This window comes from Etheostoma spectabile, chromosome 3 (genome assembly GCF_008692095.1).
Source record: "Etheostoma spectabile isolate EspeVRDwgs_2016 chromosome 3, UIUC_Espe_1.0, whole genome shotgun sequence".
NCBI classification, from domain to species: domain Eukaryota; kingdom Metazoa; phylum Chordata; class Actinopteri; order Perciformes; family Percidae; genus Etheostoma; species Etheostoma spectabile.
In genome coordinates, this window is record NC_045735.1 from 1,307,543 (window position 1) to 1,334,478 (window position 26,936).

Sequence of the window (26,936 nt, forward strand, 5' to 3'; positions counted from 1 at the left end):
AGCAAGAGTCGGTAGCATAATTTAAGTTATATTAACCTGTGACCATAAATATTGAAAAGTAAGGACTTGTAATAAAATTATATAAATACCAATATTAAAGATATAGCACTTTGACTTATTTATCATGGAAAGAAACAAATGGAAATCTTACTTTTTACAAAATGGGACCTTAAGTCTTCACCCTTTTTTTTATAACCTAGACAGCGATGTGATCATATAGTCACTTACTTTTTTTGCTCTTTAAATTTCTCTGTCTCTTCCTCAGTTGCATAATTACTTCTTTACTTTCTTGTTCCCTCATGTCCTTAGCAGCGTGCTCAGACCCTTATTTAGACATTATTCTCTATAATCTTGTACCCATCACTTTGTATCTATTCAGGTTTTGTGCAGAGCGGTTACAGTCGCTACTACGGACTCTGGAGATTGCTGACATCGCCGATTTCTCAGCCGTTACTCTCATCTCCAACTTTGCCACCCTGGTCAGCACCTACAGCCAAGGTACTAAAACACTTCTGTACGTCTTTAAGTTCTGAAACCAGACACTTATCAAATATGTTGGTAGACACTTTAGTTGGAGTAAGATCTGTGGTAGAAGTAAGATTTAGTAGATTATGTTTTGTGATGTTTTAAGTAAAACTTTATTTGGGAGGTTTTGAAATCATCTTTCTCTCTCTCTCTCTCTCTCTCTCTCTCTCTCTCTCTCTCTCTCTCTCTCTCTCTCTCACTCCTCTCTCTCTCTCTCTCTCTCTCTCTCTCTCTCTCTCTCTCTCTCTCTCTCTCTCTCTCAAGGTTTCACAATAATCATTGAACCCTTTGAAGACAGAACTCCAACCATTGCCAACCCTGTGCTGCACTTCAGGTGGGGTAGAATCAATAAGGAAGCATTATTGATGCATCCACAGTACTTTATCAGTGTGATATTTCGGGTTACCATCATAGGTCACTAAAACGCAGTCTAATAAGTTTTGGGAGCGTTACGCACCATCACACGTATGGTCTAAAAGGTTGCGGAAAACTGGGCACATTGTTACGTATGGAAAGTCTTTATAAATCCCGACTTTTGCAAAGAATGTTGCAACTACAAATTTCACTCTGCTTCACGCAACTTTTTCATGCGTAACAGGTTTTTATAAATGAGGCTCCAGGTTATGACTGTTCTGATCTTTTTCTGTTTTTGCATCTCTTTCAGCTGTATGGACCCGTCTATTGCCATCAAACCTGTTTTTCAGAGATTTCAGTCGGTCATCATCACCTCGGGGGTAAGTTAGTTAGTCAACAGTCTGTCTACGTAGTTTAACCAATATCTCAGGCTATGTATGCAGTAGGGTTGCATGATATTGACAAAATGGGATATTGCGATATCCATTATGAATATTGCAGTATTGATTATGACTATTGCAATATTGATATTATTTCGATATTTTTAAACATGTAAAATTACGAAAGTTATGAGAAAACACATCAAAACACACAATTTATTTCAACTGACAGTCACATCGGACTGGTCCAACATTGACATATTAATAAGGACCGTGTCTACAGAACAAGACGTGTTGTACTGGTTGGACAGTATAATAAATAAAGATAAAAGGACACAAAACGTTTAAGATAATATTGCACAACGTGATATCGCATATATATAATGCACCCCTAGTATGCAGAGGGGTGAGCAGTTACAGCTGGAGACTTTCCATAATCAATAAAATCCTTTAGTTTCATTCATTCATTAATTGACTGAATTTCCATGACCATTTTGTACATTTTGCTTTTGTATTTGTCATTGTACTTTGATACTTTAAACAAATCAACCCATAACAGTTAGTAACTAATTATTAACATTTCTATTCACACCGGTGGCCTGGATATTATATCTTTTCCTTCTTTTATTCTGGAAAGTTATTATCTGACACATGCAGTCATGAATTCTTTGTTCCCAAACAACTGACTGTAGACGTGCACTGATGACTGAATCCTGCTCTCATTTTGACTCTCCTGTCCTTCTGCTTAACAACTTTAGACTCTCTCTCCGCTGGACATCTATCCCCGAATCCTCGACTTCCGTCCTGTTACCATGGCATCCTTCACCATGACGCTGGCACGGACCTGCCTCTGTCCTCTGGTGTGTAACACCCTCAGACACACACGTTCAAAAACACACTCACTCTGGTGGATTGGAAGAGAAATTATGGAACTAGTCATGGACTCAGATTGACAAATCATGTCATTAAAAACTGCTTTCTTGACCAAGTTAAACCCTTTTATTGCATAAAATCAAAAATTCAATTGTATTACTATTCTTAATTGAATTGTTTTTGTTATCTTCTGTTTTGATTTTTACATTTTTACAGATTGTTGGCAGGGGAAATGATCAGGTGGCCCTGAGCTCCAAGTTTGAGACCAGAGAAGACTTTGGTTAGTAGAAATGTCTCAATGTCCTAAAGACAGTATCACATACTCATATCAACATAAAAATTAAATATGTTTGGTGAAAAGTGCAGCTAAGACATACATGCGTATAAACACATATATCTTTCAGAACATAATATCCCAAAACAGTTCTCAAGACAAAACATAGTCTCTTTGTTGAAATGTGCCATTAATGTTGATGTGTTTTTTTTATTTTGTTCGCAGCTGTGATTCGTAATTATGGAAACTTACTTCTAGAGATGTCTGCGATCGTTCCCGATGGCATTGTGGCATTCTTCACCAGCTACGTCTACATGGAGAATATAGTGGCGTCTTGGTATGAACAGGTCAGTGTGTTGACACACACACACACACACACACACACACACACACACACACACACACACACACACACACACACACACACACCTGGGAGACTGCGCTAGTTATTTTGAACGTGGATCCTATTTTATCTTCTCCCTATTATAACAATAAAAATCATTGAAACAGAATAGTATTTGTGTCAGCAAGCATTTTGTACAAGTTTGTTTATTCTTAAAGCAGAATAGAACAATATTATTGTATTTGTTAATACATTTTTTTTTTAAAAAAGGCAGCGCAGTTTCCTTATGTGTGTTTTTGGACATGTTTGTTTGCAGGGTATCCTGGAGAATATCCAGAGAAACAAGCTGATCTTCATTGAGACTCCGGATGCTGCAGAGACGAGCATGGCCCTGGAGAAATACCAGGAGGTCAGAGTGACACCTGTCATCTCAAAGTCTTATTTTCATTAAAATAAAAAAGTCACAAATGTCATTAGTTTACAGCTGCTGAGGTGCTAAACAAAGGTCAACTTGGTAAAGACGGATGACACGATGCCTGTCATTGTTCCATTTAGCTTCAGCAGTGCTGTACAGGAATAAAAGCAAACTCATGGCGATATTTTATCTCTCCGTTGTCATGGTGAGTTGCAGACCTTTGATCTCTGACCTTTTGCTGTCCGTCTCTTCTCTTCAGGCATGTGAGAACGGCAGAGGAGCAATCCTCCTGTCTGTGGCCAGGGGAAAGGTGTCCGAAGGAATAGATTTTGGTATGCAACAGATTTGCTTTATGGTTATATACGATGTAAAGATTTAGTAAACCTAAAAAGTAAGCCTTATATTGGGTGTACAGTATGTTCTGTTCAACATAATAACTTTTAAATCTTGTTCTGTTCAGTGCATCATTTTGGGCGGGCCGTCATCATGTTTGGAGTGCCTTACGTTTACACGCAGAGCCGCATCCTAAAGGTCAGAGCTATCTATGTGTCTGAAATAAATCACTCTTCTTCTTAAATTCACAATTACCCCCGCCAGTTTATTTTTTAGTGCCTGAACTGTGTGTAAAATGTCCTCTAGAACAATGGGAAAAAAAGGTTTATGGCTTATAAACTACTTTTATGCTAAAGATACCACAATTTGAGAAAAATCATCTGAATCCTCATTCTGACTGTTCAGTGCTACAGTCCTCTCTCTGTTCATAGCTTGACAATATTTCTTCCTCACTGACTCGGATGTTTCAGGCTCGTCTGGAGTACCTCCGGGATCAGTTTCAGATCAGAGAGAATGACTTTCTGACGTTTGACGCCATGCGTCACGCAGCCCAGTGTGTGGGCAGAGCCATCAGAGGAAAGACTGACTACGGACTCATGATCTTCGCTGACAAGGTGTGTGATGTTTCTGCCCGGTCAAAATGTTGTCCTATGACCCTGCTTTTCGAACAGTACATGCCTATAAACACATTCTTAGCATCATTTTGCGTCACATTCACGGCTGACCTTACAACCACATTCTTCTAATTGTAAGTCTTAAAGGTGCTTTCACTTCAAATGTCGTCTCTGTAGGTGGCTCGTTTTATTTGAAAATACTTTGAATCTCAACAAGAAGTAATGTCACCCAACATCACTTAGAGCACTTTAAAGAAACTCCACTAGAGCGTTAGGCAGTTTATTTCCCTCGAGTGTAGCTCAATCAGTATGTGATAACTGCTTTTCCCTTTCACAGCGTTATGCCCGAGCAGACAAACGTGGGAAGCTTCCTCGCTGGATACAGGAACACATCAATGACGGCAGCCTGAACCTCACCGTGGACGAGGCTGTCCAGCTGTCCAAGCACTTCCTGCGGCAAATGGCTCAGCCTTTCAGACAGGTCCGACTCACACGAGTGTAAAATATGTGCTATGAATTAAGCACGTAGCAGCTTCCTACTTAACCCTATCCAATTTGAAGTTGCTTAGAACTGCATAGTGAACAGCATGATGTCCTCAGCAGTGTCCTTTAGCAAGACACTGAAAGTTGTTGACCAGGAAGTCTATGATACTGTGGTGACTGTAAATAGTTATAATGTGAAATAGTTATCTTGTGAATATGTAAGACCTATATAGAAATGGAGAATTTTTTTTGGGGTGAGGCCACTTCGAACACAGGAATGTCAAGCTTGCAGAGTAACATAAGAAACTTGGGTGGGGGTTGCAACTGTGACTGTGTGTAGAAACATATTGCTCCTCTATCCAACTTTGGTGAACATGTTTGAGTTCACAGCTCAACAACTGGTGAAGCAAAGAATATGATATACTAAATCCATTTATGCAAAACTGCTTTGTGTCTACGCTCATGTATACAACTTCAATAAAAAGGCAGAGCAAGGGAAAAGTACTTTGAAAGATTGCTGAATGATTTCAGTACTCATCCCCTTTGCAAAGACCAAAAGACAACGTCTGTGTGTACTTTAGACACATACTCACCTTTTTGTTTCCATAACTCTTAGTCTCTAACCTAATCTCTCGTAATTTTCTCTCTCCAGGAGGATCAGCTGGGTCTCTCTCTGTTGACTCTGGAGCAGCTGGAGTCAGAAGAGATGTTGCAGAAAATTGCTAAGATTGCTCATCAGACCTAAAGGTGACATGTATGCACCGTCAACACCCATGATGGGGTCAGCACCCGTTAACAATGATGTGTCAAATAGCAGATGGAACTTAATTAAATGAAAGATTTAGTGTGCTAGATGTACAGTGCAGGGTTACAACACCAGAACATCACAAAAAACAGTTTAGATATGTCAGAGAGTTTGTTGGTCATCACTAAACAAACCATGAAAAGTATTGGAAACACATGTTGGCTCAGCTCTGGTGGCTACAATAATGATTTCTGATTGGATAACGGTCAGTCGGTGTGTAGTAATTACACAGAAAAGACACAAGCCATCAGTATTTCAGGTCACACACTGAGTCTACAGAATATTGGCACACAGCTGTCACCCACACCTTCTACGTAGTGCTGCGTTTCAAACATATCTAACACAGATTGTGACTGATTTTGCAGTTTTATGGAGTTGGTCCTAAGATTTTGTATACTTTGTGTATTCAGTAGTACAGATCACTGACAGCTGTACTGTGGGAGCATGTAACAGAAATATAGAATCTTTTCCAAAAACACATTTATCACTTTTCAAACCAAAAAAAATTCATGCGTGTTGTTTTTTTTGAAGGTGTTTTGATTCAAACAAGACAGGCAGATTAAAAATAAGTTCAGTGTGGTAAACATGTTGCATTAACTAAAACACTGCTCCATCTGTGGGTGTAACATTGGTCCATATAGCGTCTGTCATACAGACTACTGTACAGAAATACTCTATGTAGCTTTTATACTGAACGTGAATATTTGTATTTGTTTTTCAATCAGGAATTTGGAATATAAATGTTTGTATTTAACACTTGACTTGTGTTTTCTTCATCAGAACATTTTGTTTTGGGCAAACACTAACTATTCAAGCAGAAAATTAAAGCCCTTAAATGTAAAAAAATTATACTTGTCAAACCCTAAAAAGACATGAAGCGGTATTTCCATGAAAACCATGTAATCTGAGAATATAAAAACACTCAGGTTTTAATGTTATTGTAATTTATTTCAGCTTAAGTTTGCAAATATAAAATTCAAAAACATTCCTATTTTCCAGAATAAACACAGCATCAGGAGATGAATATAGTCATATCCACATCCCATTTTATTTGTAATTCTTACAGGTGATTTATTAAGAGAATAATTCAGCCCTTACCAAACAGCAGTGACAACTTTTATCACAGCAAATGTACAGCAGTAGTTCTCCATCATGGGAAAAATGGATTTACAATATTACATTTAAAAAAAGAAAAATGGAAGTGGGGTTTTGTGGCATTAAATCCATTATGAACAGGTGGTAATGTCATTGTCAGGAAGCCAAGATTTCCTAGCAGCTCTCATTTATTTGCGTCTGTATTTTTCATTAAAATATTCTGAGGACTAAGTGAATATTTTTAAAATTATAGTGATTGGAGGCCTAACATAAAAAGGAAGAAGCTATGGAGGTTTTGTTCACGCAGTGTTGTAATTGCGTCCCCAAATCTCCAGTTTTAATTTTAGGTAACTAATTCAAGTGATTCTTGCTATAACAAATTAAAAAGTGCACAAAGTAATGTATGTGTCATATTAAAAGCTAGTTTTCTATTTATAGTAGTGAGTTGCAGTAAGGATTTCAGGCATTTCAGTGAATAAGCATGGATGTAATAGACCTACTTAGGTCGGTTACCTGTGCCTCAAAATTGTTCTTCAGCCATGCTACGGTGGGCTACATTTACCGCTCTGGGCAGACACATGTTCCATCGGTCTTCACAGTTTAGCCACTAGCGTCGTATGTCTGCGTTTGGCTCTGGGCAGATAGCGTCTTTTGGGCTTGTGTAATCTTTATGCTGAAACATTTTGAACTAAGGGATCGTTCGGACCAAAGAAAACAATCCAGTGATTCACTGCAGTGTTGTGCAGCGGTGGGTTACTTAACTTACTTCCTGTAGTGTTGTTTCACCCCCCAGTTTAGTACAGGTAGACTTTATATTTCCAACCGCACTTGAAGGCGGCTTCAATTCATGACAAGAGGGGATGACTGTTTTGTTGTTCAGCTGAAAAAACTCCTGGGGCCTGTTGCACGAAAGTAGAATAAAAATATCCAGGATAAGTGAAAAAGCGCAGCTTGACTTAGTGTGACCTGCTCATCGCGGCTTGATCGGTTGCACGTTTGCCGAGCCAGGATGAACAGGTGGAGCTATGTCAAGCCAGGTGTAGATAGCTGGGATAAGTGCACGTTCACGGCTTTCTCAAATAGACCACGTTATCGATCACAGATTTACTGATGCAGAGATGGAGAAGACGCATGCGCCACGTGTTTCACCCAATGGACAGCAGCTTCGAATGGAAAGTAACGAGGAGGGGAAGAAAATGGAAAAAGGGAAATACGGCTCTTATCAAACGGAGAAAAAAAGCCCAACATAGCGGACCCTACTGAATGGTGGGGGTTTAAAAATATATCCTTTGCCCAAAAGAGAGCAGAGGGAACTAATGTTCCTCGGAAATGGACCCTACGGACTTAGGCTTAATTTCAAACTTATTCACAACGTGAGACATGTTTTACAACCACGCACAAATCTCTAATATACATCTATATATACAATTAATGTTCATACAGAACAATCAGAAAGGGGCAACAACTAGAAAAAAAAGTAAATGACTTCAATACACGCTGTGAGCAATGTAAAACAATATTCATGTTTTTTATTCTTCGACAAGTGACGCACCAAAATAATGATTGTGATGAATGATAACTCCACTAATACGTGCTGTGTATAGACCACGTTTTATACCGGTGATGTGAGACTTATTATGAAACCAGTGTAAGGTATATCAAAACTAGGCCCACTTATTAAGGGGTAACACAAACTAGCCTACCTTACTAGAGAGGACAAGACAAAAATCAAGAAAATGAATCAGAATGTATTGGTCTCTGACCAGTCTGCCATTATATCATCTGGGAACATCGCTACATTAATATCGTCACACTTAATTCCGGAGCGCGTCCTGTAGAAACCTGAAGCTGAGACCACGGACGTGCGCTGCTCATCTCTACTTTTACAGAGAGAGTGGACACTGACACAACTCGCAAGTCTGCTGGCAGGCAATAGAATGGCCACGGCCCACGGGCAGCGGCCACGCGGAGCGGCGCACGCCAGGCAGCCCCGAACACGCTACCGTCCACCGGGAAAAGTCCCCCTCCGCATCAGGGTGCCAGTGCAACCATTTCTGACCATCTAAACAGCTGTAGTAGGGTTTAAATCAAACTCGCGACAACAATAGTGACAAGTGGTAATGGATGTTAATAAAATAAAGCAGAAAACATGCAGAGACAACGCAATACTGTTAACACGTTTATTCGATCAGACGGCAGCTGATTAAAACATGAGACTCCAGGATTAATCTTAGCCCGGCTGTTAGCCTGCTCGGACCAGGCTAGCCGCAAAGAATAAATCTCCATGGGTACTTGGCGGGGCTTAATTCAATCTGGTTTCGTGCAACCGAGTCCACAGCTAAATTCATCCAGGTAAACTGGAAATATCCCGGCTTAATCCCTTATCCTAGTTTCGTGCAACAGGCCCCAGGGCAGTGAAGTGCTTGCGTTTTAAAACGTTCTTGTGACAGCGACAGAGGCGGTGCTGTTTCCCCCTCAAAACGGACAGGAGTCTATTCACCATGTATGTCCTTGCTTTTTACCACCTGACGGTCCTTGAACGCAGCTTTATTTGCTTAAATTTGTCTCTTATGTACAGTTGTCTTTGAGTAAATACTACTGGTCTGTCAAAGTGGGTCATTTAACTTCAATCCTAGACCAGCTGAAAGTTACCAACATTGACTCAGGCACACAACAATAACTTTGGGTATCCACATCGATTCAAACTATTTTCTAAATAAATGTTTTTTGTAACAAATATTGTACATAATTGCTGGGTATTGAAATGTGTAACATTGTATGTATGTGTAAGGAATGTTAACATTCAAGTATTGATGATTTAAAAATATTGACTGACAAACATTTAGCAGTACTATGTTTAAATTCAGATATGTGCATTGGTTTTGTCCATGTGGAGTTTATATTTAAGAAAAAAAGTTGGTCCATATTCTCATAATGTGGAATGACAAAACTGGACTGTGGCAAAGTAAACATTGATCGTTTTGATTAGCTGTGACATAATAATTAGAATGACCTGCACATTTTAAAGGCAAAACACATTTAAATAACAGTCAAACTTGATAGCTTAACGTGTCAACCAAATGTAACAATTTGACATCATGTTTTGATCTTTATATAAATAACTTTACATCTCTGTGCTTCTCAACAGTCCATACAATTTAAAAAGAATCTACAATGTTGTTTCTTTAAAACATCTTAAACATTAATAACGCAACTTCTTCCAGTGTTAATATAAATGTACCTAAAAGGGCACACTAGCATTAGGAAACAACGTACTGTAGTAAAGATTAAAAAACATGGTCTGGTTTAAATATGGAAATGTAAAAACCTTGAAAGTGAAGTTTTCTTACAGTGTAAATATAAAGTGTTGTTTTAAGTAGTCTATAACCACAAAGGAATGTTTTTAAATTTCAAGTGAACAGGAAGGAAAGGTTATAGTGCAGTGTAGATATACTGTATGTCGATGTGTTACTACACCATTTTTTATCACTTCTTGGAGAAACTTGTCATTACCGGAGGCCAAACTTGTGATATTATTAAGCTGGCAGTAAAATTTCCTAAATGGCAAATACATTTAAAAAAAAATAATGGATAGAAAACACATATGCAAGTTAGATTTTTGTCACCAATAGTGACAACTATCTCTGTGTTTCTTGAGGGGACTGAAAGTGGGGTGTGTGTGCGCGTGTGCGCGTGTTAGCTGGTACCACCGAGTGACCCTCGTCTTGTCAGGCTCTGCGTGCTGGAGCTTAGGCCTCGAACATCTGTCAAACGGCTCGACTGAGGAACAAAAACACACATGATGGATGTTTACGTGTTGCTAATTTCTGTGACATTTTATGAAATTCTTTTTTGACAAACTATGACTACTTAGGACATACTTACTGATAACATTATGCCTTTTATGATTTTTTTTTATTACATACTATACCTTGTGTTTTTGCATCTTACATCTGGTACCTAGTCTCTATTGCACATTTATGTGTACATGCCATAATGGATATTTCTCAAGAGGGAGCCTCGACATGACATCACCCCCCTGAAGTTTCATATATTACTTTTTTATTAAAGTTTATTGGTCAAATACTGACAATAAAAGTTTATAGAGTGGATTACTGACCTGATACAGATTCAATATATAGTAGCCAAATAGGAACTTCAAGTGTCCGTGTGTTGAAGATTGTATTACTGATTTAACTCTTGTCTGTGTGTCAGTCACTCAGTTCCTGAATTATGCTGCATTTATACAGTGGACCAAGACAAAACAGGTTATGTTGATTGAATCATTGATCCCAGTCTGCTCACCTGGGCGCCGTCCTGACTCTCTCTAGCTCCAACATTCAACACATTTAGAGAGTTCGCCCTCTTCATTCTGAAAACAGGACAAAATATTAGAATGAACTCTTGATACTTCTTCAAGCTTAGTTTTACTGATTTGGAATCAGTAAAGAATTTTTTTGTGGGGAAAATGTACTGCCGCCAACGCTGGTTTAACATCAACAGGACTGAAAAATGGAGATATCAAATCAAAAGACCAAAAGGCAATTTAGAGGTTTGCGGGCTGAGGTCCTAATTTAAATGTGAAATGTAAAATTATTCAACAGCGGATGTTCATTTCACTTGAACCAGCAAACTTCTGTAGCAAGGTCAGAGAAAAAAATGTGCAAAAATATTATATATTACCCAGCATTCCTTGGGGTCGTTTCCTCCAGTCCAACTCCTTTCAGCTTGCGGACCAGTTTCTCGCTGCTTCTGCGGATGGACTCTCTGAGTTTGGTGAAGGAGCCGCTGCGCCTCAGGTTACTGAGTCCGTCCTGTCCGGAGCCGCCGTCCTCGGCACCGGACCAGCTGGGACGGCCGTCGCCTGGAGGACCCGCAGACAGAATGACAAAGAAATGAGTGTATACATACAGTGTGCAAAAACAAGCTGTTGGTGTTCCTTTCTCCTAAACCATGCATTTTAAAAAAGTATATTGTGAATGCTAATATAAAACTTCAAAACAATGTACCTTCTACAGATCCAAACTCCTTTTCATGTGCTCTGGTCAGGATTTCTTTGTAAAGTGCTTCAGCTTGTCTGTATTTCCCCTGCTTTAGATAGCACGATGCCTGAGAAAGAACAAAGACATGGAAAAGTAGGTTATAGAAAAAGGTTTACGTGTATTTAAATAATGTAGTTTCATTAGCAGCATTTAGACTTTATTTTGTACAAAAGTAACGTTTATATAATTTCTAATGTACATAATAAATGTACTGGAAGCAGTTTATAACTTGATGTATTTCATATTGATATTTGATGAAGATGACTTGCTCGATTCTTCCACTTTTGGTGTTGTTGGGTCGAGTGCGCTTATTGGATGAAAATGAATGTAATGTAATAAATTATTTTTAAATGTGTCATCACCTTTGTGAATTTAAAATCTTGACTAATCTTTAAGCAAAATTCCAGACAGATTTTAACAAAATTCTACATCAAGGTTTCCTCTCACCAGGTTGTTCTTGGTCTTGGCCACGTTGGCGTCGTCTAGTCCCAGTTTGCTCTGGTAGATGTGCAGAGCGCGTTCGTAATACTGCTCCACCTCCTGGTACTTCCCCTGGTTCTGACACAGCAGAGCCAGATTGTTCAGCTGCTTGGCCACGTCTGGGTGGTCTGTACCCAGAACCTGAAGGAGCGTTCAGACACAAATTACAAGTCGTATGTTGTGAAACCTCATAAAATGTTTGCGTGGGTCAAAAAAGTAATAAAAAGTCATAGTATCTCGTAAAAAGTAATAAAAGGGCTGAGTATAGCATGTCGAAAAAGTCAGAATAGTATGTCAAAAAAGTAATAAAAAGTTATAGTATAGTATGTCGAAAAGAAAAGTCATAGTATAGCATGTCAAAAAAGTTATAGTATAGTATGTTGAAAAAAAGTCATAGTATAGTATGTCAAAAAAGTCATAAAAAGTTATAGTATAGTAGTAAGAAAAGAAAAGTTATAGCTATAGTAGGTTGAAAAAAAAGTATAGCGTATAGCAAGTCCAAAAAGTCATAAAAAGTTATAGTATAGTATGTTGAAAAAAAGTCATAAAAAGTCTTAGTATAGTATGTCGAAAAGAAAGTCATAGTTTAGCAAGTCAAAAAGTCATAAAAAGGTCATAGTATTGTATGTTAAAAGAAAGTCAAAGAATAGTATGTAAAAAACAAAAGTCATAGTGTAGCATGTCTAAAAAAAGTAATCGTATAGTATGTCAAAAAAAGTCATAGTATAGCATGTCAAATAAAGTAAAAAAAGGCATAGTATAGCATGTCAAATAAAGTAAAAAAAGGCATAGTATGGCATGTTTAAAAAAAGTTTTAAAAAAGGCATAGTATAGCATGTCGAAAAAAGTTTAAAAAAGGCATAGTATGGCATGTTTAAAAAAAGTTTTAAAAAAAGGCATAGTATAGCATGTCGAAAAAAGTTTAAAAAAGGCATAGTATGGCATGTTTAAAAAAAGTTTTAAAAAAGGCATAGTAGCATGGCGCAAAAAGTTTTAAAAAAAAGGCATAGGATAGTATGTTGAAAAAAGTAAAAAAAAGGCATAGGATAGCATGTTGAAAATGGTAAAAAAAGGCAAGTATAGCGTGTCGAAAAAAGTTAAAAAAAAGGCATAGTATAGCATGTCTAAAAAGTAAAAAAAAGGCATAGTATGCATGTCTAAAAGTAAAAAAGGCATAGTATAGTATGTCGAAAAAGTAAAAAAAGGCATAGTTGCATGTCGAAAAAGTAAAAAAAGGCATAATATAGCATGTCAAAAAGTAAAAAAAGGCATAGTATAGCATGTCAAAAAAGTAAAAAAAGGATAGTATGCATGTCTAAAAAGTAAAAAAAAAAAATAGTTAGTATGTTGAAAAAAGTAAAAAGGCATAGTAAGCATGTCGAAAAATAAAAAAGACTATATAGCATGTCAAAAAAGTAAAAAAGGCATAGTTAGCATGTCTAAAAAGTAAAAAAAGGCAAGTATAGTGTCGAAAAAGTAAAAAAAAGGCATAGTATAGCATGTCGAAAAAGTAAAAAAAAGGCATATATAGCATGTCAAAAAAAAAAAGAACAAAAAAAAAGATAGTATAGCATGTCAAAAAAGTAAAAAAAAGGCATAGTATAGCATGTCTAAAAAAAGAAAAAAAAGAAATAGTATAGTATGTTGAAAAAAGTAAAAAAGGCATAGTATAGCATGTCGAAAAAAGTAAAAAAAAAGGCATATATAGCATGTCAAAAAAAGTAAAAAAAGGCATGTATAGCATGTCTAAAAAGTAAAAAAAAAGCATAGTATAGTATGTTGAAAAAAGTAAAAAAAAGGCATAGTATAGCATGTCTAAAAAGTAAAAAAAGGCATAGTATAGGATGTCGAAAAAGTAAAAAAAAAGGCATAGTATAGCATGTCGAAAAAGTAAAAAAAAGGCATATATAGCATGTCAAAAAGTAAAAAAAGGCATAGTATAGCATGTCAAAAAAAGTAAAAAAAGCATAGTATAGCATGTCAAAAAGTAAAAAAAAAGAAATAGTATAGTATGTTGAAAAAAAAAGTAAAAAAAAGGCATAGTTAGCATGTCGAAAAAGTTAAAAAAAGGCCTATATAGCATGTCAAAAAGTAAAAAAGGCATAGTATAGCATGTCTAAAAAGTAAAAAAAAAAGAATAGTATAGTATGTTGAAAAAAGTAAAAAAAAGGCATAGTATAGCATGTCTAAACAAGTAAAAAAAAGAAATAGTATAGTATGTTGAAAAAGTTAAAAAAGGCATAGTATAGCATGGTGAAAAAAGTAAAAAAAAAAGGCATAGTATGGATGTTGAAAAGAAAAAAAGGCAAAGTATAGTTGTTGAGAAAAAGAAAAAAAAGGCATAGTATAGTATGTTGAAAAAAGTAAAAAAAGCATAGTATAGCATGTCTAAAAAGTAAAAAAAGGCATAGTATAGCATGGCTAAAAAGTAAAAAAAAAGGCATAGTATAGTATGTTGAAAAAAGTAAAAAAAGGCTAGTATGGCATGTCGAAAAAGTAAAAAAAAGGCATAGTATAGCATGTCTAAAAAGTAAAAAAAAAGGCATAGTATAGATGTTGAAAAAAAGTAAAAAAGGCATAGTATAGCTGTGAAAAAAGTAAAAAAAAAGGCATAGTATGGCGTTGAAAAAGTAAAAAAAAGGCATAGTATGGCATGTTGAAAAAGTAAAAAAAGGCAAAGTATAGTATGTTGAAAAAAGAAAAAAAAGGCATAGTATAGTATGTTGAAAAAAGTAAAAAAAGGCATAGTATAGCATGTCTAAAAAGTAAAAAAAAGGCATAGTATAGCATGTCTAAAAAGTAAAAAAAAGGCATAGTATAGTATGTTGAAAAAAGTCAAACAAAGCACAGTATGTCAAAAAATGTCATAGTATAGTATGTCTAAAAAGCAAAAATCTAATCGAAAAAAAGTCATAAAAGATCATAGTATAGTGTGTTGAAAAAATAAAAAATAAAAAACCCTAAAGATTAAAGAACTGAACATGTAACCGGGAGGTCGATGGTTCAATCCCCAGACAGACAGCATATACTGTATCTTGGTGGGGAAAGTGAACAAAGTCATCTCATCTGTGGTTGTACTGGGCAGCTTCCCCGTATGAAGGGGTAACTGTATGAATGTCAAACAAATGAGAATTTGTTCTAAATAGACTTACCTGGATAAAAAAAGAGAGAAAATAGTATGTCTAAAAAAAAGTCATAGTATAGTGTTGATTAAAAGTCATAATATATAGTATGTCGAAAAAAAGTGAGTATATGTACGTTTGAAAAACTGTATGGTGGTAATAGCTCAGCCCATGCAGGGTTGGGAACTCGAGGGCAGCCAGTTCAGGTCCCACTAGGGACAAAAGTACAGAACGTGGATTTCAGGACCCTGTGTCATGTTTGCAGCTTTACTTTACTAACTTGGTTAATACTGTGAACTTCACCACGCAGGATAAATATATTTCTTCTTCAAAAAGTCATAGTATGTCAAAAGAAAGTCAAAAAGGTCCTAATACAGTACGTCAAAAAAAAAAAGAAGTAATTGTGTAGTGTATAGAAAAATGTCATAAAAAGTTATAGTATGTCGAAAAAGTAAAAAAAAGATCATAGTATAGTATGTCGAAAAAAAAGTCATAAAAAGACAGTTTTGTATGTCAAAAAAGTCACAGTACAGTATGTTGAAAAAGTTAAAAAAAAGTCATAAAATGTCATTGTATAGATGGTCAAAAAAGCAATAGTATATAGTATGTTAAAAAAGTCATATGTTGAAGAAAGTCTGAAGTGTAGTATGTCAAAACAATGTCAAAAAAATCATCGATGTATGTTGTAAAAAAGTGGCCCCAATATGTACAACTGTACTAACATGGAGCAAAATGTGAATTTGGGATTATTAAAAGACATTTCTTCTTCAAAAAGTGATAATATAGTATGACGAAAACAGTATGTCAAAAAAGTCACAGTGTATTGTGTCGTAAAAATGTTATAAAAAAATCATAGCATACTGTATAGTATGTTGTAAAAAGTCAAAAACTTTATAGTATGTGAGAAAAAGTTATTAAAAGTCATACCAGTATGTCATAAAAAGTCAAAAGAAATCATAGCACATATTCACAATAAAGTCATTATTATAACCTCATAACTGCAGTACAAAATACAAAAGTGTGTGTGTGTTCTCTCACTTTCTCTCTGATCTCCAGAGCTCTTTTACACAGCGGCTCTGCTTCCTTGTATTTTCCTCTTTTCCCATAAAGCACCGCCAGGTTGTTGAGCGTTGCTGCCACCTGCACAAAAAACACAAAAACAGACAATGTACATTACAAACCAACTCAGTATGTCTGATCTAAACTACAATAAAAACTGGGGATGCACCAATCCAACTTTTTCAGTCCCGATACTGATGCCTGGGCTTTGTGTATCTGTCACTACTCAATACCGATCTGATACCGTTATTGAATTAATAATAAACTTTATACCTTCCTTCCACTATGTGGAAGAGACTAAAGGCACCAGACTTTCTTAACTAAACTTTACTTTCCTAACTAAGACAAAATAACCTAGATGTAATGTATTAAATTTGAATGGTGCTTTTAGATGTGCTTGATTAAATTGTTGATTAAATTGTGCTTGCAGTACTACCACCACCCCTTGAAACATGTACTTTGCAGACGTTGCAAACAGCCGACCAACTAGTTGGCGTGGCAAGCGTGAAATATCTCCACACAGCCGGCTCTTTGGCCGGCTTCATGTTGCTTAACGCTTAACTCAACTCTTCCAGCATGCGACACACGTGCAGCTGACGAAGGACGAAGGATGTGCTGCGACGGAGAAAAAAAAAAAACAATACCGACAAAATAGCTGGATCGGGGAACGGAAAAATGAACAGATCCACGGGCCGATCCCCGATCCAGCTATTTTGTCCACATCGGGGCCGATATCCAATCTTAATATTGGATCGGTGCACCGCTACTAAAAACCTTAAATTGAAACAATGCAAATATTTTGGGGTAATTTAGAAAAGTTTCCAAGAGACAAGACAACGTGGAAAAAAACATGTTTTATATTTATATCTTTTTTTTTTACTCACACAGTGATAAAACTGTGTGGCAGGGAGGGGCAGTAGCTCAGTCCGTAGGGAGTTGTGTTGAGAACCGGAGGGTCACTGGTTCAAGTCCCCATATGGACCAAAAGGTACAGTGTGTGGACTGGTGGCTGGAGAGATGCCACTTCACCTCCTGGGCACTGACAGGTGCTCTTGAGCAAGGCACCGTACCCCCCCAACCGCTCAGGGTGCTGGTTCCGCTGGCAGCCACTCACTTTGACATCTCTCCATTAGTGCATATATAGGCCTGTGTGTGTGTATTTCAGGCCTGTGTGTGGTTACTAACAAAGTGTGTACACAGAGTGTACATTGTAATTTCCCCACTGGAGATTAATAAACAAATTAAAATGATTAATTAATTAAAACTAAATGGTGAAATATCAAGAAGAAAAGGAAACTAACAGACGTTCAGGTTGGTGTCAGTGGTAATTAAACTCAGTAGTAAGCAGTTGGTTCATTAAAAGGAGGCTAACTTACAGCCGGATGGTCCACTCCAAGAGTTTTCTCTCTGATCGTCAACGCGTCGTTCAGCAGGTTGGCTGCTTCTTTGTATTTGTTCTGGTCTCTGTAGAGGAAAAAAAAAAATGTTGCACTGTTTGCTACCTCAGATCAAATGTTTTATATAAAATCACTTGGATTGGGTAAAGGAAGTTCCTTGTTCTTAGTGCAGGAACATTGTTTTGTTGAATATTATATAATAATTTCTGCTCATTTTATTCTTTAAAGAGCTTTAATATTATAAAAAGGAACTAAAGGAACATTTGTAGTTATGGTGCGGATGAAAAAAGCTGACATAAGTACACAGCCGAAAAATTATTATATAACATTATTTATATTACAGCAATGTAAACAGAAAGTGGAGCCATATATCAGAACTAACAACTTTAAAACTTAAAAAAGAATTAATTTGCTAAATAGGGTCATCAACACCAGACCTGTCTCCTCTGCTTTTCACGAACATTGAAAAATGTGCATTTAGATAATGAATTACAACAGGGTGGACATGAGTGTAGATAGCATTATCAATTTTTAGGGGTGTTAGTGTTGTTTTGTTTGGTGACTGGTCTCACCTGTATACCAGCGCCAGTATATTCAGCATGGTGGCTACGTCTGGGTGGGTGTGGCCTGAGGACTTCTCCAGGTCTTCCAAAGCCTGTTGAGACATTAAAATAATGATTTACATTAAAAAAAAAACTGCATTCACCTATTCATTTCTGATCTCTCGGTAGGGGTTCCGCTGTCACTGCTACGTCACCCGGATCGTTGGTCTGATTGGTTGAAGGACCAGCCATTTGCATACGGAGTCATTTGAACTATGCCCGTTAAAAGGTTAGAGCTTGGTCTGGTGATAGCCAGACTAGCCTAAATGTACATTCACAAACACTGCTGTGGAAAAACACAACCCAACCCAGTAAACAGTAAACCTCACTGCCTCTGTCGCTAAAAGAAAGTTTTAAAACACGATTAGGGTAAAAAAACAAAACACAAGCACTTAACATCCCAGGAGTTTGGGTAACAGCTGACTGTTTTGTGCAAAAGTAAAGCATAGTTGCAATGTCTCTTGTCTTTCTGGTATCAAGTGCGGTTGTAAATGTCAATATCTAAACAATCTGACGGAAAATGATGAATGGGAAATATTAAGTCTACTTGTGCTACATTGTGGGGGTTAAAGAACACAACGGGATATTACACAAATGGGCCATTTAAGTGACACACCCACCTGGCAGGGAAGGAGCCAGAGCTGTTGCAGGCCTCAGTTCTGTTTTTGCAACAGTAACAAGATACTACACAGAGGGCCAGTGCGAGGTAAACGCCACTCTCACCTGTTTGCAGAGTGGCACAGCGACCTCGTATCGACCCTGGGATGCGTACTGGATGACCAGGTTGTGGAGTGTTCGAAGGCGGGCGGGGATCTCATAACCGCCCTGCTGGGCTGCGGCTGCTGCACTGCTGTGGTGAGGCTGGGACACTGAACAGCAATAAACAGACAAGCACAAAGACAAGCAGGATTTGATGCGAGTCTGGACTTAATGTAAGCAATCAATCACAAGTTTGAGTCACATTTCATTAATGTAAGTACTTTAATTAAATCAGAACCATTAATTAAAAAAATTATGCAATTAGTATCAATTACGTTTTTTTTCTTAAAGCAACAATAGAGGATTTTTCCCTCTTCGGTCCCCCTACGGGTTGGAAGCAGAATTGTCCCATTATGGCTCATTGGAACTACAGATCCGCTGCCCGATCTGGCAAACTTTCATAGTACGGTTATAGCCGGTAGAGAGCCGCAAACCGAATGCAGAAGTGCCGTTCACCCTGTTACAAGTTGATGAACCACTGAAACAATTTTGGAAAAATTATTTCATGGTTAAAAAAGTCCTTTAGTGTTGCTTTACGTTAAATTAAGTCTTGCTGTGTAGCTACAATACAAAAGTGCCATGTCTGCAGTCATGTGACAATGTGACTCTCCACTTGTGTTGTATTGTTTTCAGAAAAATAAGGTGCCGTTATACAAGAGAACTTCAGACAAGATTAACAATTACAATTATCTGCCTGCATTTAACGTATTAAATTTAGCTGAATTTAGCTGAGAAAATAATTTTACCATCAGGTTTTACTCTGAAAAGATCCCGATGTGAAAACTCATCACGGCATGTGACTAAAATCTGACATCAGAGCTTAAAATGTCTTAGCTGTGTGTGAAGAGTTGTTGCTCAAAATATCATAAGTAGTGGCATACAGTCACACTGAGTTTCTGAGTTCAACTAACAATGACTACTGTTGCACACTACATTTACACATAAATAACATGTGTGATGTTGCTCTCATTAAAGCCGTTATGAATTATGCACTTCTGACAATGTATGACACATCCAACTCCGTCTTATGCCCGTATTATGTTTAGATATCTTCAGGTTTGCAGTGCATGTGTGAAAGAGACTCATGACTGTCCAAAACGTTTTCAGACCAGTGTTATCTTCCCATGCAGTCAGTTTAAGCTTTGAGGCTCCTGACATAATCAAGGTAATTGGAATTTCTTTGTGATGATGCTGCTAACCCATCAATAGTTGACCTTCCTTCACTTAGACAAACATGAGAATGTCCCATTTATGCTGGCAACGATTGAAAAGCATACTGCATATTTCTGGTAGAGACACATTATAGTCTTACCATGTGACTGTTCCTCGTCCTCAGTAGGAAAGAGGTCATCCAGAGACTCTTTGGTGGAACTCGTACCTTTGTCATCCTTAAGTGAGAAACAAGCAGACTCAGCAAAGATGGAACTGCAGATACATTATTCTATCATTTTGTCAATATTTCTCAATGTGTGCTTCACGGGAGGTCCTCTCCATTATGAGAGCAAAGGGAAGAGGAGAAAAAAAAAAACCGGGGCTGTAGCACAGCTGAGACCCGCTGCCTTATAGCACTGTGGTAGCTATGGTAACCACTTGTCTCCGCTGATCTCCCCCTCAACAAACAGTGTATCTCACTTCGCTTATTTGGTAGCTCCTCGCTAATCGGTTGAACCGGACGTTGCTCTGGCCCTCCTTCGAAAAAGGCCATCTCAAAGCTGTTATTCCTCCCCAAAGGAGCAAGGAGTGAGCATCAAAGAAGGATCTCCAAGGAGCTATGAGTGAGGATGCATAGGAACAACCTATCCGAAAGCCGGGCAGCTGAAAGCTGTTATTAACTCCGCCATTACAGCTGACAAAATCACATGACGCTTCAGAGGAAAGGACCTTTCATCCATCTAAAAACAGCCAAAGTGTGTCTCGAGAAGAAGGCTCTCTCTTGAACCAAGTGCTATTTTGGATGAACCTATTGGACAGAAATAACAATATGTCCACATGGAAATATACAATCACTATCTGATCAGGCAGGTCATACTGAAGAGTCAAGTGCAAACCTATATATTTGATCTGGTACATCAAATCACAAAAATAACATTGAAAAGACAAGCTTAACCACGGACTTGGTTGGTTGGGGAAGTAGTAATAGCAAACTCTTCCTGAGCAAACACAAACACACCCACACACCCACACACACACACTTCTGTGGAGTCTCCTCACCAGCTGCGGCTCCTCCAGGTCGTATTTGCGTATGGAGGACATGAACTGCAGGTGTCTGTTCTGCTCCTCCAGGGTGACCACCTCCTGCTCCCTGTCCTGCAGCCGCTGCTGAGCACCTGCCAGCTCGTCCCTCAACCACTGGTTCTCCTGACACAGGCGACGCACCTGAGGAGGTGGAGGGAACAAAGAAAGAGGAGGAGGTGATAAAGTAGAGGGAGGTAAAGAAAAAGAAAGGGGGGGGAGGAGAAGTGAGTAGGTGATTGAAAGAAGGAAGAAAGTAACAAGGAAATGAAAGCAGATGAAGGAAGAGGGTGGAGAGGGAAAGGAAAAGAAGGAGGAAACGGGTTTGTTGCAGAAGGAAAAAAGAAACAAGAAGGAGAAAGACAAAATGACATGAAGGAAAACAGGAAAGATGGAGGTCAGAGAGATAGGAAGAATAGAGGAATGAGTAGTTGGCGATGAAGGAAGAGGAAGAGGTAAAGAGCAGTGAAAGCAGGTAGAAAAAAGGCCAGATGAGGCATTGGTCATGAGGAGAAGAGGACGAAGGAGGAGCATTTGAGTGATTAGCATTTTCTTTAGGGTCAGAAAGACACAATGAAGGATTTACCAACGTCGGAGAACCTCTCGTCTGCTCTTTAAATCTTTAATTATTCTTCTCTTTTTTTTGTTTTTTTAAACATGTCAAGCAGAAACTCACCTGAGCGCGCAGCTTCTGTTTTTCGGCCTCCAGTGAACCCAGGTGAGCAGACAACGCCATCATCACCTGGAGGAACGAGAGACATGTGATGAAAACCATGCCCCAGATATACAAGAAAAATTATGCTTTAATTGATAATCAAACCATACATAAAACATTAGGAAAACACATTCCCGGACAAAAGTACGGGGAAATCCAAAAGGTCCCAAAGATTATTTATTCAAAAGGTAAATCTAAAAAAATACTACTTAATTGCATGTTTTCAAAGCTAAGTATCTAATACTGCATATTGTATATACTGTAATGTATGCACTCTTTGCTTTTAAATTTACCTTTAATATTAAATCCGACTTACTTAAAACAGTTTTATTTGTTTTTTTCCTTTTTACTAAAATATACCTTGTACTACTTTGAACTTCTATAAACCTTCCTTTAGGATAAAAAGTAAATATGTTTTATATGATTGTTGGTATTTACTCTATCCCATTTTATTTTTTGTGTTCCTAAGCTGCATTTTTCAGTTGCAATGCATTTTGTGAGATTTGTATTTTGTTTCTAATTTTGGACAAACAAAAAAACCCTGAAGAAAAATAATAAGATAACATAATTAAAACAAATTACACACGCAATAACTGATTTGTTTTGTACTTGAGGACAGTGGAAACATATAATCCCCAAGCAGTTGCCTATTTACACATTTAGACGAAAGCATTGATCATGAGTGCTGTTTCAGCCTACCTGAAAAATGTCAGTCCAGTAATCACTCTCCTTTTTGCTCAGATTTGGTCTCCACCAACTCCAAAAGGGAAATATCTGTCTCTTTAGCTGCTAAATGCTCAACTATGTTTGCCAGCTAGTCACCAACATTGCCTATCTGGGATTTGGTGCTGAGCAGATAGTGTACAGTGGGTTTTTAGAGCTTTTCCCCTGAAAACTGCTGCCTGCTGTGGTCAAAAACGCAGCTATGTGAGAGGTGAGAGGGATCCAAAACAGCACAGTTGTGGGCAGTAAAACAAAAACAATGAGCTGACACACACTAAAACGCTTCGCAGAGCATGTCGCATCTTTCATTTACCCCAAAAAATACGTCAATGACTTTGCCTCTATTCTATTGTACCAGTCGTACCTGTGCCTCACTCAGCCCCAGCTCTATCCTCTCCAGTGATTGGCGGATGATTCCGCTCTTCTCCTGCTCCACGCTGCCGCTCTCCGACACCGGCCGGCTCTCCAACGCCTCCTGCAGGTTGTCCAGCAGACTGCGGTTCTCTCCTTTCAGCGCCTCAAGACCGGCGATCACCTGCTGCGTGTTGCACAGAATCTCCTCCGCCGAAAACATGGCTCCAACTCTGAGGTTCCTTCTCTCACAACAACTGACCTGGGAACAGCACAAAGAGGAACACATACAGTACATGATAGAAAAAAGTAATTGTAGTAGTGGGAGAAGCTAGCGATAAACTGATTATCGGCCCGTTTTTTGGCAGTTTGCAGATTATCTGTTTCCACCGCACCTTACGCTTGCACTAGACGCACTACATGGGGCGACGTAATGTAATGACGTCGCCATTGGTTACGGGAAGGTGTTGACATACAGTAGGTGGACCGGTCAATGCAGTGGGCTGTGAGAAAGTGACAAACTGGTGAGCAGAAAAAGTGATGTTTGCCAGTACTTTCAATCAAAATAAAGCAATTCAAGTCGAGCTACATGTTCCATTTGCAATACTGATTTGTCTGGTGGTGGCGAGGACCCTAAACAATACACAGCATCGCCGCTGTTAAAACGTTTGCGTATGAAACAATACAAAAGAATATGAGCTGTGCATGAAGGAATCCACAGACAGCAGCCAACATACAGCAACTTCAGGTACTGCAAAGAAAGGACAGTCACAGCACAGGACGTTGTTTACTTCATTAATGTCTTTACTGTGGTAATGGACTGAGGGTGGGAGTAGGATTCGGTATTGTGTTGAAATTTGTAACACTCTAAAATTTTAATATTAAGATTTAAGATTTTAATTTTCACTGTAAATGCATAATGGTTGCAGATATCGGTTATCGGTTTCATTAACTGGATCTGGACTATCTGTTGTTGGTGTCAGAGAGAAGGACGCTGTCCAAACTACATGCCATCTTGGACAATGTCTCGTACCCACCCCATGGCTTGCTGCTAAATCACAGGAGCACTTTCAGTGATAGACTCATTCTCCCAAAATGCACCACAGAGCGCCACAGGAAGTCATTCCTGCCTGTGGCCATCAAACTTTATAACTCCTCCCTCTAAGTGTCTGACACACACACACACACACACTTAGAGAGGTTGAAACTGGACAATATTATCTGTATTATCTGTTTTGTGCAATAACACTGGCCTGAAATGTGTGCAATACTCAACTGCTATAATTATTATTATTAGCATTATTATAACTTTTCACCATTGGAATTCCTTAATTATGGTAATGATATAAATACTGTATAATAACATTCCTTTAACTATTTAAATACTGTACATATCCACACTCCTTATATTTCTTTATTTATATTTCTACTCTGATATTTATACTATTTGTGCAACTGTAACACAGAGTTTCCCTTCGGGGACAAATAAAGTATTTCTGGTTCTGATTCTGATAACTACTAATAATCGGTATCAGCACCGGGCGATCCCAAGTAGATGCAGTAAAAGCTGGGCTAGGGGTATCAGTAGAGGGAGTGGTATATTCAACAGCTGTAGTAAAATAGTAGTAGCACTACAGTATTTAAAAGTCATTATACTATTTTTTTAGTATCAACTTGGCTTTAACTCAGCTGTTGAACGCAGTCCCACACTGGTGCTGAGTCTTTTAATTAAGGTAAATGACAGACATTGAAGACTTTATAAAGACAAAACAAAAGAAGATGTTTGGATGTGGACCGGCGGTCACCTACTCGTTCTGCAGGCTGAAGCTGCCTAGACGGTGTGTGACTCATTCGATTTATTCAATCCATCAGCACCTTTACTAAACACAAACATATGGTGGTTTTCAGTTTCCTCTTTTCTGAGAGTCGGAGGAGAAGTGGGTACATAACACAGACAGTTTAGTTTTGTTGGTGTGGTTTTATTATGTAAACCACCTCCACATTGTCAAAATGAAAACAATACACTCAATCCAACTAGGAAAACATACAGAAACGAAAACTATAGAATCTATCCATCCATCTATCTATCTATCCATCTATCCATCTATCTATCTTTCCAGCAACAGAAAAGCTGGTGGGGGTTTTAAATCACAGAAAAAGGAACAAACTTTAGCTTTTTCCCAATATTTTGAGACAAATGTGGATAACATTAAACATTAAAATCTATGAAAATACACACATACATCCATGCTATGGTCTCCATGCGCTTTGTTGACTGTGGGCGGCGCTCCAGGCCTCAGGGGGAGTTTACCAACACATCAGCTCAGGAGTAATGTATTTGTATGCTAATTTCTACCCAACACAAGTTTTTCCGCTCATATAGTGACGACTGCGTCACATTACGTGACATTTCTGTTTAAGTTCGGGTTAACAAATAATTGGCTACACTGTACAATATATGTGGTGGATATTTACGCTCTGAAACACGATGCAAACACACTGACAAACACGAAGGCTTCATTTCACATCCACATCAACAAAAAGTTATTTATAGCCTACCTGCTAAATCCGGGCTGTGGCGGCGTGGTTTCGTCTTTTTGTCCCCTCTGAGCTCTTATTATTACTTTTATTTGGGAAGCGACACCGGTCACATACAGCGGTACATTTCCGCTCTCAGTATCGTTCAGCTCATACACTGTTGAACAGGTGGGACGGTAAAAACTAGAAGCTGCTTAATGATTCACCTGCTGCCTCCTCGGCTCTTTGCTCCTCCTGTCATCACAGATTCATTAGCATCAAGCTAATTTAACAACAAACACAACGTCCGGTTCTCCCCTTCAGATTAAAAGTCTTATCAATGCACGTCAGAGGCAAATATTGTACTTTTTACTGTCCATTTGTCTGACACCTTTAGTCACTTTTTCAGATGGGATTTTTTGATCCCCAGTGAAAACCATGTATCTCCACATGTATTGATGCTAAATGTTTGTGATGCGTGAAGGATGATGTGTTCCTTGAGGTTTTGAGAAAATATTCTTACTTCCAAAATAAAGTCTTTAAAAAGCTACTAGGATCAGATGGAAAATGCATCATCACAAAAGCTGAGAACAGCACAGTTTTTTAGAGGTACATGGTTTACAGGACAGCGACGCTACACACATATGATGATTATAGAATATGAAGCATTGCTGTAGATTAAACTACCCAACAGTAAAGGAGTTAAGAGCACAACCTTAAATATTTACAGCAGTAAAATTCAACATACACATTAATGCAGCAGGAATATTAATCCAGAAACATCAGATATGACAGGAAACACTGACAGGGAATACTTGACTGCACAATGAGTACCTTTATTTTGATACTTCAAGTACATTTTGCTGATAATACTTACATACTTTAACATAAGTAAGGTTTTTAATTCAAAACTTTTCAGCGTAGCAATTGCTGCTTTTACTTAAGCAAAGGATCTGAATACTTCTTCCACCACTGCCAGTATCTGTGTCCTATATGTTTTACAAACACATAATTAGGAAACCAGCTTAGTGACCCTATTTCATCTTAAGCTTCACTCGTTGTTCGGCACACCTAATGGGTCAGATCGTCTTTATTCACCTTCAATATTTGAAGTTCAACTGTGTGTGTTAAGAGTTTTTCCAACAATATGGGACAACAGCAACAACGACAACAACTCCAATTACATAAACAGTCAAATAGATTGTGAAATATTCAAATATTGTGCAATAACCTGATATATACAGTATGTCAAAATTAAGTAGAACACAAAAATGCATTGACTATAACCCAATGATTTTATTCTGAAGGCAAACTCTTACGAGTTCCTGCATTTGTCCGGTTATGTGCGCATCCATTGACGCATCTGAGGAGCTTACTGTACCTGATCCCATATTTCCCACCATACACTGCGGCACCGGGGCTGGATGGGATGTCCTGCCCGGG

The 26,936-nt window shown here is 38.1% G+C and overlaps 2 protein-coding genes and 1 long non-coding RNA gene across 5 annotated transcripts in view; 2 read left to right on the plus strand and 1 right to left on the minus strand.

Annotated features, from left to right (window-relative positions):
* Positions 1 to 6,153, plus strand: part of ercc2 (excision repair cross-complementation group 2) — a 13,298-nt gene extending 7,145 nt beyond the window's left edge. Inside the window, exons 12-23 of the mRNA XM_032512055.1 lie at positions 380 to 498; positions 790 to 859; positions 1,190 to 1,259; positions 2,018 to 2,119; positions 2,349 to 2,412; positions 2,632 to 2,753; positions 3,066 to 3,158; positions 3,424 to 3,496; positions 3,625 to 3,695; positions 3,968 to 4,111; positions 4,449 to 4,592; positions 5,247 to 6,153. Of these exons, the coding sequence (XP_032367946.1) occupies positions 380 to 498; positions 790 to 859; positions 1,190 to 1,259; positions 2,018 to 2,119; positions 2,349 to 2,412; positions 2,632 to 2,753; positions 3,066 to 3,158; positions 3,424 to 3,496; positions 3,625 to 3,695; positions 3,968 to 4,111; positions 4,449 to 4,592; positions 5,247 to 5,339 (1,165 nt within the window). The 3' untranslated portion in view covers positions 5,340 to 6,153. The remainder of the gene's footprint in view (positions 1 to 379; positions 499 to 789; positions 860 to 1,189; positions 1,260 to 2,017; positions 2,120 to 2,348; positions 2,413 to 2,631; positions 2,754 to 3,065; positions 3,159 to 3,423; positions 3,497 to 3,624; positions 3,696 to 3,967; positions 4,112 to 4,448; positions 4,593 to 5,246) is intronic.
* Positions 1 to 9,451, plus strand: part of LOC116687011 (uncharacterized) — a 24,477-nt gene extending 15,026 nt beyond the window's left edge. Inside the window, exon 3 of the long non-coding RNA XR_004331449.1 lies at positions 9,073 to 9,451. This is a non-coding gene — a long non-coding RNA (uncharacterized LOC116687011). The remainder of the gene's footprint in view (positions 1 to 9,072) is intronic.
* The window catches only part of klc3 (kinesin light chain 3), a 31,480-nt gene extending 5,704 nt beyond the window's left edge, over positions 1 to 25,776 (minus strand). Inside the window, exons 1-15 of one of the 3 annotated variants that reach the window (XM_032512064.1) lie at positions 25,536 to 25,771; positions 24,786 to 24,856; positions 22,990 to 23,238; positions 21,864 to 21,929; positions 21,167 to 21,331; positions 20,268 to 20,343; positions 18,920 to 19,065; positions 18,167 to 18,249; positions 17,574 to 17,661; positions 16,177 to 16,278; positions 11,984 to 12,157; positions 11,504 to 11,603; positions 11,178 to 11,358; positions 10,800 to 10,866; positions 10,192 to 10,274 (exon numbers count right to left, since the gene is read on the minus strand). In XM_032512064.1, coding sequence (XP_032367955.1) covers positions 10,192 to 10,274; positions 10,800 to 10,866; positions 11,178 to 11,358; positions 11,504 to 11,603; positions 11,984 to 12,157; positions 16,177 to 16,278; positions 17,574 to 17,661; positions 18,167 to 18,249; positions 18,920 to 19,065; positions 20,268 to 20,343; positions 21,167 to 21,331; positions 21,864 to 21,929; positions 22,990 to 23,238; positions 24,786 to 24,827 — 1,622 coding nt within the window. In that variant the 5' untranslated portion in view covers positions 24,828 to 24,856; positions 25,536 to 25,771. Of the gene's footprint in view, positions 1 to 9,476; positions 10,275 to 10,799; positions 10,867 to 11,177; positions 11,359 to 11,503; positions 11,604 to 11,983; positions 12,158 to 16,176; positions 16,279 to 17,573; positions 17,662 to 18,166; positions 18,250 to 18,919; positions 19,066 to 20,267; positions 20,344 to 21,166; positions 21,332 to 21,863; positions 21,930 to 22,989; positions 23,239 to 24,785; positions 24,857 to 25,535 lie in introns of those variants that run through there. The other 2 variants (XM_032512063.1, XM_032512065.1) reach the window with 2 other exon arrangements.
* Positions 25,777 to 26,936: the final 1,160 nt, after the last annotated feature.